We start from the raw sequence: 20,115 nt of genomic DNA, 5'->3' as shown, positions 1-20,115 counted from the left end.
GTATCCAAGGCTTATGTGGGCTGGACAGCTTCTCAGCAGAAGGTGGAGATGTGGCCCAGTAATCCTTATTATCTTTCATTTGCAGGATATGATGGATGATATCTGCCAGGAGCAGTTTCTAGAGCTCTCCTACTTGAATGGAGTACCGGAGCCCTCTCGTGGACGTGGGGTGCCAGTGAGAGGCCGAGGAGCTGCACCTCCTCCTCCACCTGTTCCCAGGTAAAAATAATGGAGACAACTAGAAACAGGATGTAAATTTGACCAGTACCGTTTCTCTCTTAGTGGTGCTCTTATCTGCAGCTTAGAAGGGGGCCTCAGGATTGGAATAAGTAGATCTTAGGTACTTTGGCCATAGTCAAGTGCAGCAGTCCTGTCGAAACTTTTGGTCTTTTAATTTTGGACAGTTCTAGCATTTTAAAATGGTCTCTGGCTTTAGAATTTTGCCTTTTGTGACTGACCTTTATGGAGTGTTCAGACTTTCCATCATCCGCTGATGAAATATTCATAGGTCTGCTATGGAACCTGGGGAGTCTCCGGGATGGGTCTTTTACCCACCCATATATTCCTTTGTGGGTTTTTTTGGGGATTTTGCTTGTTTTTTCCCCTGTATTTTAATAATAGTTTACTTAAGGCATTGTGAAATCTGTCTAGCTCCAGAATTTGCAAACAGATCTGAACATGAAAGTATTATCTGTGTATTAAAAGCTCCATTTAAAATAAATTTTCTTTTTGCAGGGGCCGTGGTGTTGGACCACCTCGGGGGGCTTTGGTGCGTGGTACACCAGTGAGAGGAGCCATCACCAGAGGTGCCACCGTAACTCGAGGAGTGCCACCCCCACCTACAGTGAGGGGTGCTCCAGCACCAAGAGCACGGACAGCAGGCATCCAGAGAATACCTTTGCCTCCACCCCCTGCACCAGAAACATATGAAGAATATGTAAGAAATTTGAACAGTGTGCCATTTCCTAACACCTAGAAGGTTGCCAAAGGAAGTTGAGTGATAGGGCATTGGCCCTTGATGTAGGTGGCAGGGACTACCTATAAGATCTGGAGTCCGGTCTCTTCTTTTGCAGTGAATGTGAAACTATGAAAAGATTTTTCCATTTTAAGCATAGTTGACTATGTGTGAATAGATTAAACAGGAAGTAGGCTGTGCCTTGATAAATACACAGTGTTTTAGTAAGGGGTCTTTCCACTAGTACTACTGATAATGCTCAAGTTCAACATTTTACCTTGTTTCCTGCCCACAATTTGAAGGGTGGTTTGGTTTGGTTGGTGGTTCAGTCTTATTTCTTTCTTTTTTTTTAAACCCTTTCTCTGTCAACTATTCCCCAGTGGGTGTTAATTTTGGAGGAAAATTCTGCATTCTGTTAATCTAGAAGCCTACCGTCCTCCCATGGGATGTAATTACCTTCCCTACTCTGTGTGATTCTGACTTTCTATTTCATTTTATTTGTTCTAGGGATATGATGACACATATGCAGAACAAAGTTATGAAGGCTACGAAGGCTATTACAGCCAGAGCCAAGGGTAAGTTAGGCAATAGAAGTGCTACTTCATGTCCTAGGGATGGATGGAAGGAGTTGGAGCGACCGAGAGATTTAGGTAGCACACATCTAAGGAGCAGTGTGGTTCCCGTTTAGGGGGTATCTCTGCTTTCCACGTCTGCAAGGCACACAGATCTGTAAGCTTAGATAACTGAGTCTTAATTTATAGTATAGAATCTGGGAATAGCAGATGAAAAATTCCTGAGCTGTGACCACATGGAAATGAAGGGAAAATGCCTTTAAATTGTTTTGATGTATTATTGCCACACTAAAGGTACATAAAAGTTTAAAAGGAAGCTAGAATCCTACTACCATAACTTACGTTATTTTCTGCACTTGTCTTAAATAACGTTTTTGTGTATATGTATTTTATCTGTGACTGATTGAAAAAGTATTTCAAAATCGTACAGTGGGGACAGAACAGCATGTTTGTTTATTCTCTTCCAGTGAGCCCTGTAAATGTATGTGTGTGTGTGTGAACACTATGATTAAGATGGTCAGTTTTGGATTGTGCTTTTCCACTTTAAATTATGTGGTATCCATTTTTCTTTGCTATGATGGTAAATTTTTTTTTTTTGGTTAAATACATAGCACATACGTGTTTTGGAAATATTTTCTGGTTTGGAGATGGGGCAAAATGAGCATTTTCCTGTCTTACACATGTAGTAAAATGCCTGAAATGTGGGAAGAAGGAGAAATGGAAATAGAGTTACTCTGTCGCTCTCTAACACTCTGTCTTTGGCTTTCAGGGACTCAGAATATTATGACTATGGACATGGGGAGGTTCAAGATTCTTACGAAGCTTATGGTATGTCTTTATTTCCATGGTGGGCAGAGTGTGCAAGTAAGGGCCTGCACGAGTGCTAGTGGCTGGACTATTGGGGGCCACCGGGCACACACCCAAAAAGGAGCCTTTAGAAAGCTGAGATGTTGGTAGATGTGACAGTAGCCGTCCCATTCTTATTGAAATTGTGTGGTGTGCCGGGAAATAGGAGTTCTTAAGGTGAGATGGAGTTACTCTTGGAAAGCTAAGCAGATGTCTTAAACTAGATGTCTGTTTGGCCTGGTTGGAGCTGCAAACTTTTAAGCTGATGTTGATCTTTTTCTACTTTAGACCAGGAGAGATTGCCAGGCCTAGGTCATGTTGCAGGGCCTTTGCTGTTGGTGCCTACGCCACATTGGTACATACTAAGAACTTCATCATATCCAATTTTATTCTCCAGCCCCACCACATTTTTTTTCTTTGAGATTTTATTTATTTTGCGTGAGAGAGCGAGTGTGCTTAAGTGGGGGGCAGGGGCAGAAGGAGAGGGAGAACCAGACTCCTCACTGAGCAGGGAGCCCAATGCAGGGCTTAATCCCAGGACCCTGGGATTATGACCTGAGCTGAAGACAGATCCTTAACCGACTGAGCCACCCAGGCACCCGGCCCCACTTCATTTTTAAGAGCAATTTTGGATCTCATTGAAAAGAATCTCAGTGTAGAGGAAATGTTAGCTGAAAGGGAACTAGATGGCAAGTAGCTAGCGAAAAGCAGGTTGAGTGCAAGAATCGTGCCTGTCAGTCTCAGATCTGAGATGGTAGGGGCTGGGGCCAATTCAGGGCAGTACTGGCACCAAGCTCCTTACTGGCTTGGAGACATCTCAACTCAGTCCTTGATCCCAGGAGAGCTCTAGCGGCTGAAATGGCAGCAGGACCAAGCTGTCTTCCCTGAGGTTTAGTTGAAAACACATTGCTCAAGAGTGTCCTCAAGAGCCAATTATGACCCCATGTTAATGGGCCCCAGAGGGAGTGCCATGCGGCAGTGGGTGAGGGAGAGCAGCCTTTTAAACGCAAGGTATTTTCAGCATACCTGAGGGAGCTCCAGAGTCCTTGGCCAGGGGCTCAGCAGTTGACAGTTCATCTTAAGACGCTAGTTAACAGTGTCGTGTGTCCCCCCTTCCCCCACCTTTGCCTAGCTGAAAAGGGCGTAGGGAGCCTCTTGGAGCTCCCACAGACAGACAAGCTGAGCTTAGCTCCTCAGCTCAGTATGTAGTAGCCAGTCAGCTGCTTGCCTAGGGAAACTCTTTTTACCAGTTCTAGCTAAAGGGTCCTGGACAGTTGCCATCAGTAACACTGCACTGCTCTGCTTCCAGAGTGGCTGGTAGGCCACTATTCAGAAGGGCAGTGGGATTGCCCCAGGGTATTTCCCTCCCATGGGCGAGGCAGCACAATGGGGCCTCTGTATGTGTTTGACTGAATTACATTTCTGTTTTGCCAGAGAAGAGACTGGACTGAAAGAGGCCGGCTGCCTCTCTTGCTCCTGGTGTGTTGTTGCACAGTTAATCGGTTATGATTTCTGCCTTTATAAACAGAATTACAAAAATAAACTGTCTTTTTAGGACCAGAAGCCACTTGGAAAGTGATGGATGTACCTGTTATACTAAGGGTATAAACAGGCTTAGATAGGGCTCTGTGGGACTTCAGGTCCATATAGAGGCTTTAGACCTTTAGTGAATGCAGGCAGCTGGAGAAATATACATCAGGAATGAACTGGCATGGGTAAAGTATGGGGGCGAGTGGGAAGAATAAGCTCATAAACGCAACTCCTTTTCATAAGAGGTCAGCTATAGAAGTAAGTGATCATTTCCCTCAGGCTTTTCCTTGTAACAAAGGAAAGCCATTTGAGGATGTCAACCATGTTGTCTGGCTTCTCTGGACTATTGCATGAGAAAGGAAACCGTGAATTCTCCATGTCATTGCTATAAACACATTGAATTATACTTCCCTCTGCCAGAGCAGTGGACCAGCTCTGCTGGTGGGGAAGCCTCATGAAATGTGGCCCTTGCTTGCTTCTCCCAGAGAGCCAGAGGACACTTTTCAACAGGGAAACCTGACTTGCTGTTGGAAAGGGAGCTACCTGCTTCCAGTCTGAAAGACTTCCCAAAGTTGCCACATGACCTGAGGCTTTCTCCCCAGTTCCTTTGGGAACAGGAAAAAGGGCATTGCAGACCTACTAAGATTCATTTCCTCCCTGTCTCAAGCAAAGTGTTGGGTTCATCCAGGTTTGGGGGCTGGAGTAGAGATCATGTTGCCTGTGGAGAACCTCTTTGCTAAAGATGACTCCAGGCCTTTTCTGAGCTGTTTCCTTCTGTCTGTCCACTCAAAATTGCCCTACAGCTGGGAAATTAAGCTGTTCAGGAGGGCCAAGCAGAGCAAAAAGCAGGGACCATTGGGACATGCAAGACACTGGAAGCAAAGCAGTGTTTTTGGTGATCTTTACCATTTGACCTATTCCTGCTCATCCCAAAATGCCAATAGCACATGGTTTATAAACTGTTCTTGCTTTCCCCACAGGCCAAGACGACTGGAATGGGACCAGGCCGTCACTGAAGGCCCCTCCAGCTAGGCCAGTGAAGGGAGCATACAGAGAGCACCCATATGGACGTTATTAAAAACAAACATGAGGGGAAAATATCAGTTATGAGCAAAGTTGTTACTGATTTCTTGTATCTCCCAGGATTCCTGTTGCTTTACCCACAACAGACAAGTAATTGTCTAAGTGTTTTTCTTCGTGGTCCCCTTCTTCTCCCCACCTTACTCCATTCTTAACTCTGCATTCTGGCTTCTGTATGTAGTATTTTAAAATGAGTTAAAATAGATTTAGGAATATCGAATTAATTTTTTAAGTGTGTAGATGCTTTTTTCTTTGTTGTTTAAATATAAACAGAAATGTACCTTTTATAATAAAAAAAAGAAGTTGAGTAAAAAAAAAAACCACAAACCTGTTAGTTTCAAAAGTGACATTGCTTGCTTAAAGGTTCTGAAGTTTAAGGCTTGTTAACTTTCTCTTAGTTTTGATTTGAGGCATCCCGTAAAGTTGTAGTTGCAGAATCCCAAACTAGGCTACATTTCAAAATTCAGGGCTGTTTAAGATTTAAAATCACAAACGTTAACGGCAGTAGGTGCCACCATGTAAAAGTGAGCTCAGACGTCTCTAAAAATGTTTCCTTTAAAAGCACATGGCGGTTGAATCTTAAGGTTAAATTTTAATATGAAAGATCCTCATGAATTAAATAGTTGATGCAATTTTTAACGTTAATTGATTTAAAACAACAACAAAATTAGGTTTGTAAAACTGACTTTTTCATTATGTGGGTTTTGAAATCTAGCCCCAGACATACAGTGTTGAGAGATACTTAGTGGGGAGTAGGTTTTGAAGAGGTGGATTCGGGGACAGGGGCTGGCCACCTGGATTGAATTTGATGCAGAGCTTTTCAGCCATGAAAAAATCCTTCAGTAATCGTACTAATAATTAAAATTTCAGTATTTAAAAAGACAAAGTGTTTTGTCCCTCCGAGGTTCTGCACTCCATGAAAAGCTCACTTGGACACTGGAACCAAAAGCTGATGATTTTTTAAAGTTGACGGTTGTCAATATTGAACTGTTCCCAAGGTAGTTAGTCAAGTATGTCTCAACACTAGCATGATATAAAAAGGGACACTGCAGCTGAATGAAAAAGGAATCAAAATCCACTTTGTACATAAGTTAAAGTCCTAATTGGATTTGTACCGTCCTCCCATTTTGTTCTTGGAAGATTAAATGCTACATGTGTAAGTCTGCCTAAATAGGTAGCTTAAACTTATGTCAAAATGTCTGCAGCAGTTTGTCAATAAAGTTTAGTCCTTTTTTAATCAAAGTAAATGTGATGAATTGTCATTTTTTTGGGTGGACAATAAAATAGTTTTCTCTTTCAAATAAACTTAAATTAACTCTAAAGTTAATGGGCTTGTTAAAAGTTGGAGACATTCTTAAAAGTGGTGGGGGGGATTTTATTTTAAGTTTACCAAAAAAAAAGTTTATCGAGTTGTTAAGTTTTAGTTTAAAAATAACCAAAGCTTTTTCACCCCCTGGAAGTTGTTGACAGCAGTTTTATCCCATCCTATCACAAGCTCTAATTTCTGGAGAGAAAAACCCAACTGAGCCGAAACTTGGATTGGTTTCTGTACATAGGCCTCAGTGTTTAAAGTGCCAGCCACTCTTGTCTGCACCTCTCTAAAGCCCCTAGGTGGCCCTAAGCGTGACACCAAATAATCTCCGTGAGCTTGGAAAGGGATAGCACCTGCCTTTAGATACGACAATTCAGCAAACCCTGGGTGCCCTTAAGGGTTTCCCTTCCGATCCCAGAAATGCTGTTAACAAATCAGCTGGGCTGGGGCAGGATCTGGCATGATAGGCTGGCTCTGAACTCCCTCCTGAGAGACCAAGAGAGGAAATGATGGAATTGGTTGGCCCTGTTTCCACTCCTCTGTTAATTCTCAGGGTTCTCATGCCTTCCCTAAGGGAGCCACCTAAACTGCTCGGGGGTGAAAAATCCTCTTGTATGAAGTGCCAAGCTGCCTGCAGCAGTGCATGATGGACATTTTTTTTCTTTTTAAAACACACCAACAAAAAAATGTATTTGTAGATTGTGATAAAGTGTAAATAACTGAATTTTCAACCATGGTTTGAAGTCAGCTTTCAGGGCATTATGTCTTGTTTTGATGAAAAGAGATCACTCTATACCCCCCTTTTTAAAGGAAAATTATCGCAAGAGAATCAGGATGTGTAAAGCTAACATGCATCGCAAAAAACCAAAGGTAACCTAAATGTCTGATTTTAATAGCACATATTTCTCTTTTACATAAACTGTGACAGCAACTTGCATAAACAATTCTTTAGCTGTTAATTTTAATGTTAAAACTTGGCAAAATTTGTTTAATAAAAAATAGCTGTAAAAAGAAAAACCATATGCTGCCGCATAAATTAGCCATAACTCTTAATAATCCTGCCCATCACAAGTGAACTGTAATGTAACCTGGGCACAAAGTCTGACATCTTAAATGACACATTGTAAAATTTCAATGACTGTAGATTAGACCTGCTGCTCCCCAAAGTCAAGCTTTCTGCTCAGCTATTTAAAAATGTACAAGGATGATCCCCTATAGGTCCCCATATTGATATTCACAATGAAATGTTATTTAAAATTTCTTTAAAGTTGCATGTTTCTCTCCTGTAATGTGTAAACTGCATGCAGGATCTCTATCTTTTATTTTGTATGTCTTTAAAACTTCCTCTTCAAAAGGCTGATCTCTTACTTCTCCATTTTCAGGTGATTGAAAACTCCTGAGGCATTTCCTGGAGTAGAATGGGTAGTGAAGACCCATGTCAGGTATGTTAAGGTAGCTTTCTATTAAGGATGTGGGACTTTTATCCTAATTATAAGATAGTTTTGCCAGGACGTGGCCTGGGACATGGTCCATGGGCAAATCTTTCTCACATGTCATTTGTACCATATTTACAACACAACCATCAGTCCATATTGAATTTACTTGCAATGGTTGTAGCATCAGCTTACATCTGTTGAATCCCACCCTATCCTGTCAATAACCTAATGGGACAGTGTTTCATTTGGAGTTCACTGGTTGTAAGCAACAAAGTGACCGGCTAATGTAAATAAAAGGGAATTTATTAGAAGGATGTTAGGGGCTCACAGATTTAGTATGAAGGCTAGAAAATCTGGCATGGGAACCAGATGGGCTGCAGAGAACTGGGGCAGCAGTGATAGACCACAGGAATGTTCTTGAAGCCAGGACTAGCTGTTTAGGTGCTGTTGCTAGAATGAGTGAATTCTAGCCCTGTTTGCTTTCTTTTTCCCTGAAGATGCAAATTCTAGAGAGGGAATGTCAAGACTGTATTAGCTTAAGTCACATGTTCATACTTTACCAGGTTGTGGTAAGAAAAAAGTAATTCCTCAAAAGGAAGTCGGGTGTTATTAGGAAAAGGGAATGGATACTGGGCAGGCAAACAGCAGTTGTCCAATATTATTTGTGTATTACAGAAGTGACGGAGACTTAATAAGGTTAAGTGACTTCCCAGGGTCATATAATTAGTATGGTTGGTTAGTAATCAAGCCCAAGTTTGTTGCCAGAACCTAACATCTTTACTCTCCATATTATATTGCTTTTAATCTAAGGAAGGGGTATTTCTCACCCTGAGGAGACCCTCGGAAAAGGATAGTGTGGCACAGTAGAAAGGGCAGGAGACCTAACAAGAGTTGAATCGGCAACCTATTTTTGTTTCGTGACCTAAAACCACTTATTTCCACATCTGGGAAGGCAGATAGTGATAACATACACCTTATAGTGGTCAGCAAACTGAATGAGTTTTATTATATATAAGGCCAATCAATTCAGTGTCCTATACATAATAAATATTCGTGTTCGTTCTCTAAGAAAGGGTAGCCCCCTGATTGGGGTGCGGGGGCTTCTGACAACTGAGCAAGCCTACCTGCTGATTGAAGCCATCCAGGAACTAGCTGGATGATTTTTCCCTCTGCCCCTGAGTGGGTTGTTAGGGCTAGGAGGGCACCGAAGGGAAAAGACCAAACTCGGGAGAGGCCAAAGGCACATACAGCCTTTGTCAGTGAAATTTGCCTTCTTGGAGTTCATTTCTTCCCAACCTGCCTCTCCCAGGAGCCTCTGAGCTCTAGAGATTTTAAAGAGGATTGTGTGTATTGAGCATGGTTCTGGGCACCAAGGAAGTCCTAAGTTTGGTATTGATTACATGAATGGCAAAACAATTTTAGAGGAAAGTCCCTGAATGCAGAGAATTAGTTCCAACTCTTCCTAGGGTAGTCTTAAGAGCAGAATTTTGGGGATGCTTCTTTCCTCATTCGGCCTGTAACTTGCGCCTGGAAAAACAGGTTTTATTGTTGGCAGACCCCGGTCTGTCGGTGGTCTGCCTTTTCTGAATGTGGAGCTTAGTCAGTTGGTCCCAGTGTTTTCCATAGCTTTCTGTCACTACCTGTGACAGTCCTGTAATTTATAGTCCTGTAATCTTTAGAGCCAGGCAAGATTGGGGATCTGTCCTGACTCTGCCTCATCATAGCCTTGGTCTCTGTTTTGACAAAACCAAACCCTTAATCCCTCTCTGGGCTTCATTTCTTTATCATCAAACGAAGTTGATAATAGTAGCTAACATTACTGTGATAATATCCTAAGCAGGTAATAAGGACGATCTCATTTGGTCTTCTCTACCTTACTCTTAATTAATACAAAATTTGTGTAACTTAAAATTTACCATTTAACCGTTTTAAAGTGTACAGTTCGGTGGCTTTTAGAATATTCACAGTGCTGTGCAACCATCATCACTATTTAATTCCAGAAAATTCCCATTACCCCAAAAAGAAATCCCATACCTGTCAGCAGTCACTCCCAATTCCCCTCTTTCCCCAGCCCCTGGCAACCACTAACCTACTTTCTGTTTCTATGAAATTACATAATATGTGCCTTTTGTGATAGGCTTCTTTCACTTTGCAGAGTTTTCAAGGATCATCCCTGTTGTAACATGTATCAGTACTTTGTACTAGTGATAGGAAGCATATTACTTCCAAAAGCAACCCATTTCTCTTAAGACAGCTCCAAGTATTAGAAGTTATCCCTCATTTTGAATGAGTCATGGGTTTTATCTTGGACCCCTGAGGGAATATCCTGTCAAACATTTGAAGTTCATTTTCATTCATGTTTCTTTTCCAGCTCCAGAAATTTTTTTGTTAGACTTGCTGGATCTGATTTTCCAGAAAAACTAGAAATTTGGATTTTACATACAGCAATTGTTTAATGTACGTTCAGATTAGTATTAGTCCCTGTAAAACCTCTGTGGCAAGCCAAATGCTGCCGGTAGGCAGCCTACCAGCTTGCAGCTTCTGGTTAACTTCTATTAATACAAACTAGAAGACACGTTACGATTATTGAGATACAATCATATCCATAAGATTCACCCATTTAAAGTATACAATTCAGGGGCGCCTGGGTGGCTCAGTCGCTTAAGTGTCTGCCTTCTGCTCACGTCATGATCCTGGGGTCCTGGGATCGAGCCCCATGTTGTCCCTCTCCCTCTGCCCTCCTCCCTCACCCCAGCTTTTGCTTGCTTGCTCTCTCATGCTCTCTCTCAAATAAATAAAATCTTAAAAAAAAATAAAGTGTACAATTCAGTGGGTTTTAATAGATACGAAATTGTATAGTCCTCACCACCGTCAATTTGAGAACATGTTTATCACCCCCAGAAAAGAATTCCCATGCTTTTTAGTCATCTCCCCCAGTCTACTGAACTTCTCCGGCCCTGATCAGCCACTCATCTACTTCCTACCTTTGTTGACTTGCCTATTCTGGACATTTCATATAAATGGAATCATATAATATATGGGGTATTTTTTGACTGGCTTCTGTCACTTAGCATTGTGTCTCCAAGTTCCATCCATGTTGTAACTTGTATCAGTACCTCTTTCCTTTTATTGTCAAATACTGTTTGATCGTATGTGTTTTTCAGCATTATTTGTCCATTCACCCACTGGTGGACATCTGGGTTGTTTCTGCTTTTTGGCTATGATGAAAAATACTGTTATGAGCATCCATGTACAAGTTTTTGTGTAGACATACGTTTTCAGTTTCTTGGACATGCACCTAGGAGAGGAATTGCTGGGTCAGACAGCAGCTCAATGCTTACCTGTTGGAGGGACTGTCAGACTCTTATGTAGAACCTACACCATTCCCACCAGCAATGTATGAAGTTTCTAATTTCTCGTATCCCCACCAACACTTGTTACGTTCTGCTTTGTTTACTGTAGCCATCCTACTGGGTGTGAAGTGGTGTCTCATGGTGGTTTTGATTTGCACTTCCCTAATGACTAATGTTGTTGAGCTTCTTTTCGTGTGCTGATCCACTATTTGTGTATCGTCTGTGGAGAAATGTTGATTTAAATCTGTCAATTTTTTAATTGAATTATTTGTCTTTTTATTATTAAATTGTAAGTTCTTTATATGGTCTGGTATGAGACCCTTGTCAGATGGGTGATTTGCAAGTATTTTGCTCCCATTCCATGGGTTATCTTTTTATTTTCTTTGAGACACAAAAGTTCCATTTTGATGAAGTCCAGTTTATTTTCTTTTGTTGCTTATGCTTTTGCTGTCTTGGATAAGAAGCAATTGTCTAATCAGAGTCCTGAAAATTTATACCTATCTCCATCTAAGACTTTTTTTTTTAAAGATTTTTTATTTATTTATTTGACAGAGAGAGACATAGCGAGAGCAGGAACACAAGCAGGGGGAGTGGGAGAGGGAGAAGCAGGCTTCCCGCTGAGCAGGGAGCCCGATGTGGGACTCGATCCCAGGACCCTGGGATCATGACCTGAGCTGAAGGCAGACGCTTAACGACTGAGCCACCCAGGCGCCCTCCATCTAAGACTTTTATTGTTTAAATTCTTACATTTAGGTCTGTGACCCATTTTGCGTTAACTCTTGCATATGGTGTGCGATCGGAGTTTCATATTCATTCTTTTGCATATGGATATCCAGTTGTCCCAGCATCATATTATTAAAAAGACTGTTTTGGAGGTGCCTGGGTGGCTCAGCCAGTTGGACATCTGACTATGGATTTCGGGTTGGGTCATGATCCTGGGGATCATGGGATCGAGCCCCACATCGGTCTCCATGCTCGGCAGGGAGTCTGCTTGAGTTTCTCTCCCTCTGCCCCTCCCCCTGCTCTCATGCATGCACACATGCGCGTGTATACACTCTTTCTCTCTCTCCCACTCTCTCTCTGTCAAATAAATCTTTAAAAAAAAAATCTTTAAAAAGACTGTTTTTCCCCCATTGAATGATCTCGGTGCCTTTGTCCATATTGGCACACTAATTGACCATGGAGATATAGATCTACTACCTTTTGAAGTAGGTATTACTTAAAAGTGATTAATGTAATTTCTGGCATGTAGTAGCTACTCAATGATAAGGAATAGCTAACTGGATTATTTTGGCACCACTAAAGGCTAGTGGTAAGTCATGGGGCTAGGATTGGATCCCGTGTATGGGTATCTCCAAACCACATCTTTACCTTGTCTTATAGCACAGGCTGCTAAAGTGGAAATGAGGCTTGCTGTTCTAGCTGCCACGCCTGGCCATATGTGGTTCCTCAGAAGCTTCGAGGCTGAGCTCCACATGCCATTTCCCCCACCATCAGCGTCCTTTGCTCCTCTCTCCATCTCCCTCCACGATTTCTGTGGAATCTCCTGGGTGCTCCTGGCAATGACTGTGGCTGCTAAGGGAACAGCCTCACCCTCTCTTCCCTAGGGATATGGTAGTTATTCAAGAAGGCTCAGGGCTTGTTCCCTCTTGCTTTCTCCCCACCACTTCCCACCCCTTGCCGCAAGCTAAGAATGAAGGTAAAGATGCATCAGCAGCTGCTAGGGCTTTCTGGCCACTAAGGATGAAACAGACTCAGACTGTGTTTTGTTTCAGGAACAGCAGCCTGAGAGTTGGGACCGAAAAGCCTTCTTGCCCACGCATACGCAGAGTTCCCCTGTACCATGTGAATAGGGGCATAGAGGTATTACGATAGTGGCTGTTTTGCTCAGGTTTTGTTTTGTTTTTTTTATTTTTTTATTTTTTTTTTAGTTTTTTATTTATTTGCGAGAGAGAGAATGAGAGACAGAGGGCATGAGAGGGAGGAGGGTCAGAGGGAGAAGCAGACTCCCTGCTGAGCAGGGAGCCCGATGTGGGACTCGATCCCGGGACTCCAGGATCATGACCTGAGCCGAAGGCAGTCGCTTAACCAACTGAGCCACCCAGGCGCCCCTTGCTCAGGTTTTTGAAACTTAAGTACTCCCTGCCTTGTCTCAGACCCCGAAGTTCTATGTCCCTCAAGGCTTCGCCCAAAGATCATACCGGAATTGGAATGCACAAGGCAGAACATGGACTCCCTCTTTCTTGATATGTTCTTGTGCTTTGTGTGAGCCTATGCAAGCTGCTGTTTGCTGGCAGTGTTACTGTTAAGTAGTCATTTAAATTGTTATTCCATCTACTCCCATTCATTGATCTTGACCCCACTTTATAAAAGGAGGAGGAAGTGACATAGGGAAAATAGGCAGCTCTGCCTGACTAAGGGAGGAGAGAACTGAATTTGCAGGCCTACTGTGTGTCCCTATTTTTGTAAAGGAGGCAGCTGATACTAGGAGAGGTGGAGTAATTTACCACAGTCTCATAGCAAGTTGTGGGGTGTGCCTGTCAACATTTTTGTACACCGAAGTCCATTCTCTATGCTGAAAGTATGCTCCTTCTGTAAGATAACACCATATTTCATCGACACTGCAGCCATTTATTATAAGATGTAGCAAGTACTGCAAAGAAAGAAAAAATACTGCCAATTAAACTGACACGATAGTTTGTTTTCGTATCAAGTATAAAATGCATCCTGATCTCGGGGATGTTAAAATCTGAAAAATACGTATTTTAACCACTATTGCATTCTGTCAGTTCTCACGTTGATTTTTCACCATGTGCCGTGCACTGTCTTCTCCACCTGTGAAGTAGCTATTATTGTCCCGTTTTTACACAATGATGAAACTGAAGCCCAGAAAATTAAATAACTTATCCAAGGTCATGCAGCTGTTAAGTAGTGGAGCTGGGATTTAAGCTCAGGCGGTCTGATTTCAGAGTCTGTGATCAACCTCAGCTTCAGGATTATGCTGGAATGTAGAGGAGCTTTACCTGTCAGCCAGAACCACCTCAGGGAGGCTGTCCATCTGTTCTCTATCCTGGAAGGAGGCTGCCTCTGCGGGAATATTTTTGCTAGGGCAGTAAACATTTGCTGAGGCCACTGAGGTCTTTATTCTGGCTGTTCAGGGTCATGGGTCTCCATCCGCTCATAGTGGGAGAGAGTAAGTCTCCAACAGTTCCAGTAGTGTGTGGTTGTCCTGTGTTGCCGAACTGAATACGAAGGAGCCTGGGGGAGCTGTCTGAGAAGGTTTAGAAAACACCAGGCAGGCAGATTAACACAACACCTTATTATGGCTTTAAACAGACTAATGTCAACTCTGCCGCCTCCAGGGTTAGTTTCACTGGCTTTGGAGCCTTAGGCAAGCTATCCTCCCCAAGACTCAGTTTCATCATCTGTAAAATGGGAGATTATCATTTATGTCACAACATCGTTGTAAAGATTGAGTGAATTCATGAAGAACATTCAACATGACCTGTAGGAAGCACCCAGTAAATGTTAAGCTGGAAGAGAGGTGAGTGCCCATTTTGAAAAGCTAAATGTTAGGCAAAGTATTTGGACTTGATTCTGAAGTTTAGGGAGCTGTTGAAGGCCTTGATCATGAGAGTGACTTGGACACACCTGTGTTTGCCATTGTGCCGGCAAGGTAGGGAAGGAGGGAAGAAGCAGAAGAGCAGAGCTTTCTGTAAAGTGGCACCACTCCTTGTGGGAGACTGAAGGGGATATTCTCCCCTCACCCTGCCTGCCTTCTGCTCTCCTCTTGCCTGAAGGCCTTTTGGTTCTAACCTTTTTCAGAAAAAATATTCCTCTCTCCTCTCAGAGATTTGGGCTATTTGAGGGTGGGACGTTAGGCCTTTGTCATATGTTAAGGGCGATTTCCCACCTCCTGTCCCTTTAACCCACCCTGTGAATTGGAGACCAGAACCTGGAGTCTCCTCTGATAGAAATTTTGCTCTTAAGGAATTGTTAAACATGGCTTTGCTTCCCCTGAATGCATGAAGTCTCTGCCTCCATTTTAAGCTCTTAATTCTGTGCTAATTCTACTGGAATTATCATATGCAGATACAGTGACCTACTTAATTTCAGACAACCCCGTGAAGCAGGGATTATCCTGGGAAACTGACAAGTCCGGATTAGGATGACCGCAGGCCCTAAGAGCTGGAGTTTAGACCCAAGTCTCTGCTCTCACTTAACTGCCTCCTGGTCTCTTCTCTATACCTACAGTGGCCACCAGAAGATCAGCTTACACTAAAAGTAGTTCCCAGCTTTGGTGTACAGGATGGGTACCCCTTTCTGGTTTCCAGATTCCTGAAATTAAGAGAAACAGATCCTTCTAAGCCTTCCTTTTCTCTCTCCAGAACCTTCATGTACCTCTTGCTCTCTGGATTAATAGTCTTTACATGTTTAAAGCTAGCAAGCATCTGATGACTAATAGCCTGAGCAGACACGCTGAATACAGCTGTCTGAGACAGCCGCTGTTGGGGCGGGGAGGGGAGGAAGTGCACTGCCCAGCCTAACTACCTGTTCTCTTGTTCCCTGAGCTCGCCCTTGTAGGCCCCTTACGAGCAAAGGCCTATGGTGGCCACTGGACCCTAGTTCTGTCGTGGCCTGATTGCTCCCTGGGCTTCCAAGGAGGCTGCCTTTAGGCAGCAGACCAAACCTTTTTAGGGGGTAATAAGGAGCAGATAAGTTCACTGACCTCTAAAGTCAATTTTCTGGGGTGCCTGTGTGGCTCGGTTGGGCGTCCAACTGTTGGTTTCGGCTTGGGTCATGATCTTGGGGTCATGAGATTGAGCCCCATGTTGGGCTCCAAACTCGGCAGGGAGTCTGCTTGAGATTCTCTTCCTCTCCTTCTCCCCCACCACCAAATAAATAAAATCTTTAAAAAAAAATAATAAATCAATTTTCTAACCCCTGGGCTGAAAATCTTCTACTCTCTAACCTGTTCTCGCACTGGGGCTGAGGACATGTTCTCAGCCAGTGTTCTGCTAACCATGGGTCTCTATTCTAAGAGGAAGGAGACTTGTATCTGGAAGGGACTTAAATTTCATAACCATGCTGCTGGAGTTTAGCTTCTCGACATTCCTTGACTACAAACGCAGCATCCTCTTGGCAGGAGGTGTGTACTGCTGTGGTGAGTGTCTTAGGCTGGTGTCTCAGGCAGGAGAGGGGCAGGTAGGAGTTTTCCGGTAGGAACACAAGCTATCCCAGTGCTTCTCCCCACCTAGACCTAGGGAGCTTGTCGCTTCCAGGAGGCCTTGTCAGTTCCAGGGCAAACTTGGGGAGGATATGGGGACTCCTGAAAAAAGACAACTCATTTGAGAGGTTTCCAGGCAGAGGATGACGCACAGCCAGGCTGCCTGCCCAGATCAGTCACTTAAGTAGAACACAATGCCAGAAATTGGGAGACTACTCCTGTTCTTAAAACTGCATTAAGATGTCTGAATTAACTGTTCCCTTGTCAACCTCTGGAGCCCACTTAGTCCACCTCAGTCTCTTCTTCCCAGACACTGTGGTGTGAGAACTTGAGATAGAAGAGTTTGGGTTCAGATAGAGCTAATTCCTCCCAGGGGCTTTTAGCTCCTGCAGCCTTCAAGCTTCCCATTCGTGGCCTAGCTTTAGGTATAGAACAGGTGCTCCCCATTTCTCAGGCTCTCTGAGGTTGGAATTCAGAAACAAGCTCTACATCTGCCTTTGAGAAAGAAATACCTTGTGCTCTGATAGGATTCATCATAAGCTTCTCTCCAGAGGTCAATATAAATGCCCCCTTTCATTCATTTTATTTTTTTTTAAGATTTTGAATTCATTCATTTTATTTTTTCATTTCATTTCATTTATTTATTTATTTGCGAGAAAGTGTGAGCAGGGGGATGGGCAGAGGGAGAGAGAGAGAGAATCCTCAAGCAGACTCCCCATTGAGCACAGAGTCTGACACAGGGCTCGATCCCATGACCCTGAGATCATGACCTGAGATAAAATCAAGATTCAGCTGCTCAACCGACTGAGCCATCCAGGTGCCCCAATTTTATTAAACACATTGGCTAATATAAATTGGAACACCTACTATGTGCTAGATACTGGAGATTCAGTGGCAAATAAGGTAAAATTGGTTCCTGACTTCATGAGCTTATATTTGAGGAGACATGATAAAGAGATGTTAGTCTCATAAATAACATATATCATTTCAGTTGTGATAAGAGCTATGAAAGAAAGGAACAGAGTTGTATGAGGACAGACACCAGGCAGCCCAGCCTAGCCCAGGGGTTCTCTTTGAGGAAATGCTGTTTAAGCTGACATCTAAAGGAAGAGTTAGTTAGAGGGTTTATGAAATGGTTTGGGGCAAGGACACAAAGCACATTCTAGGCAGAGGTGGGACTGAGGCAGGTTCAAGGTGAGGTAGGAACCTGGCCCTTACTCTAAGGTCAACACTGAAGACCACTGAATCCAGGAGTGAGGTATGGGGAACAACATGATTAAATTTAAACTTCACTTGCTCCTGAGTGGAAAATGGATTATGGATTATGAGGACCTATTAAGAAACTTTGTGTTAGTCCAGACGAGAAATGAGGAAGACCTATAGTAAGTAGGGTGATACCAATGAAAATGTGGAGAAGTGACTGGATCCAAGGACTTTTCAGAGCTACCATAAACATCATTTGGTGGCTGATTAATGTGGGAGAGAAGGGCTTGACTAAGGGGGGGCTCCTCCAGTTACTGGCTGGAACAACTCGCAGAATGGGGGCACCATATGTTAACAGAATGGGAGCACTGCTGCAGGCTTTGGCATGTGCCCCAGGCTTCAGATGTGTGTCTCCTGCAGATAACCCTGAGTATTTGGAGCTGGGATGAACCCCTCAAAAGGCCAGAGGAGATGCCCCACTGAGCCTAGGACTGAGGTGCTAATAATAGCTGTAAGAAGATGACTATTTCCTCATTCTCTTTCCTCCAAAGGCTTTATGTTTTGTTTTTTTTTTTAAAGATTTTATTTATTTACTTTAGAGAGAGCACAAGTGGGGGGGTGGGGCAGGCAGAGGGAGAGGGAAAAGCAGACTCCCTGCTGAGCAGGGAGCCTGACACGGGGCTGGATCGCAGGACCCCTGGACCATGACCTGAATCAAAGATAGATGCTTAACCAACTGAGCCACCCAGGCGCCCCTCCTCCAAAGGCTTTAAAGCTCTTTGTTAATCTTTATCTTTTTCACATCTCTGGGAGAGCAGAAATCATTTTCCCTTTTGTAGAGCTGGAGGCCCCAAAGTTTGAATAGCTAAAGGCTCCAGTGGCTTAGTTGATTCTGCCCTGGATCACTCAGCTTAGGCATGGCTAAGGATGGGAGGTATATGAAGTGAGAATCCATTCTTATTGCCCGACCAACAGCAAAAAAGACAGCTGTTAGGCTGTGGACTTCTATTGCCTACCCATCTGTGCACCTAGAAACCTGTACGGAATGAAATAACTAAAGTTGTGCCATGGGATGGGGAGATTGTAAGGGGGGGCACCCGGGCCAAATGGGAGGCTAGGAAGCCCCTTGATAGGGTAGCTTCGTGTCTAATTTTCTACCTGTGTCTTTGCAGTGATCAGAGGACTCCGGAAACCAGGAGAGCTGCCTGCTCTGTCAAGGCTGGCCTGAGGGCATTTGCTGAGCACAGAGAAACGCAGGAGAGATCAACAGTCTTTTCCCACTCTACTTCTTGATCTGTCTGATTTGCATACAGAAAGCCAGCCAGGATCCCCTAAGAGAGTCTCTAGGCCCAGAATGGAGTCCTCAGGGCTGCAGGGGGCTGTGATGCTAACAATTAAACCTGCTCAGGACTTTAAAGAGTTGAAGGGGACTAATGGCATCCCAAGCACAGCCTCCTAGATCTGAATAAACTGGCATCTCCTACTGTGTCACTCCTATTTTGCCTGCTTCCCCTTAGCCTCCAGCAGAACTGGCTGGAACACACTACCTCCACCTTTTCCTTCCCACCTTCCCACACCTGCATTGTAGGTGCCAGCCCAGGAGCCCTTGGGCACCTCTGGAGGGTTCCCAGGACAAGGCTGGTTGTCACCTCTGTTACAGGCAGAAGAAAGCCAAGTGAGAAGGTTTATTTACTTTGAACAAGTTATTTAACCTCTGAGCCTGTTTCTCTCTTCATTGTTGATTACTAACCTTGTCTAAAAGGCTCTTTTTTTTAAAGATTTTATTTATTTATTTGACAGACAGCGAGAGAGGGAACACAGGCAGGGGGAGTGGGAGAGGGAGAAGCAGGCTTCCCGCCGAGCAGGGAGCCCGATGTGGGGCTCGATCCCAGGACCCTGGGATCATGACCTGAGCCGAAGGCAGACGCTTAACGACAGAGGCACCCCCTTGTCTAAAAGGCTCTTGAAGAGTAGGGCTTTTCCATTTCACCTCTGTACTCTATCCCTTCCCCAGCAAATACCTGGCACTGAGGAGCTCAATAAAAGATTTGGTCAAGTGAAGAATGGTCCCACTCTGGTAGCTTCTGTCAGCTTTGGGAAAGAGCCAAAGGCCCCTTGCCTAGCTCCTTCTCTTCCAACTATATTGAGCTAGCTGTCTGTCCTAACACGTTCTCTCGAAGGTTTGGAAAGTCAGCCTTTGATAGACTTCCAGTTTCCTGTGGCCTATGTCTAGGCTGATTTTATACTGAGCTTCCTGAGAGGTTAGGGATGTCTAATATTATACTCTTCCTTTAATAAAATAACTCTTCTGGTCATTTATCCTAACAAGGGAACCAGGAGAAGGGCTGAGTTTGGGAAGAGAGACTGTCTGCATTTTAGCTGTGCCTGGGGCATTCTAATGAGCTGGGATGCATCCTTAGCAGGAAAAGGATGTTGAAATCAGTTGATTTACTCTGGGCAAGTTAGTAAACCTCTGAGCCCATTTCCATCTTCATTACTGATTATTATAAATGATAGCTAATAATTTATTAAGTGCTTAATATATAGCAGGCACTATGTCGAGCGTTTATTTGCACAATTTCACTTAATCTTCCAACCTAT

The 20,115-nt window shown here is 43.6% G+C and overlaps 1 protein-coding gene across 3 annotated transcripts in view; it reads left to right on the top strand.

The window, feature by feature from the left end:
• The window catches only part of KHDRBS1 (KH RNA binding domain containing, signal transduction associated 1), a 37,775-nt gene extending 18,773 nt beyond the window's left edge, over window positions 1–19,002 (top strand). The window contains exons 5-12 of one of the 3 annotated variants that reach the window (XR_004681747.1): window positions 86–219; window positions 736–937; window positions 1,463–1,530; window positions 2,297–2,355; window positions 4,884–5,076; window positions 7,678–7,737; window positions 12,860–12,947; window positions 18,687–19,002. Coding sequence is in view for 1 of the 3 variants with exons in the window: in XM_035019236.1 (XP_034875127.1) it covers window positions 86–219; window positions 736–937; window positions 1,463–1,530; window positions 2,297–2,355; window positions 4,884–4,981 (561 nt within the window). In the remaining 2 variants the exon portion in view is untranslated. Of the gene's footprint in view, window positions 1–85; window positions 220–735; window positions 938–1,462; window positions 1,531–2,296; window positions 2,356–4,883; window positions 6,226–7,677; window positions 7,738–12,859; window positions 12,948–18,686 lie in introns of those variants that run through there. The other 2 variants (XR_004681746.1, XM_035019236.1) reach the window with 2 other exon arrangements.
• Window positions 19,003–20,115: the final 1,113 nt, after the last annotated feature.

This window comes from Mirounga leonina, unplaced genomic scaffold (genome assembly GCF_011800145.1).
Source record: "Mirounga leonina isolate KUSES-001 unplaced genomic scaffold, KU_Mleo_1.0 Mir_173, whole genome shotgun sequence".
NCBI classification, from domain to species: Eukaryota; Metazoa; Chordata; class Mammalia; order Carnivora; family Phocidae; genus Mirounga; species Mirounga leonina.
Note: the sequence above shows the minus strand (reverse complement) of the source record. Positions and strands in the feature narration are given on the sequence as shown.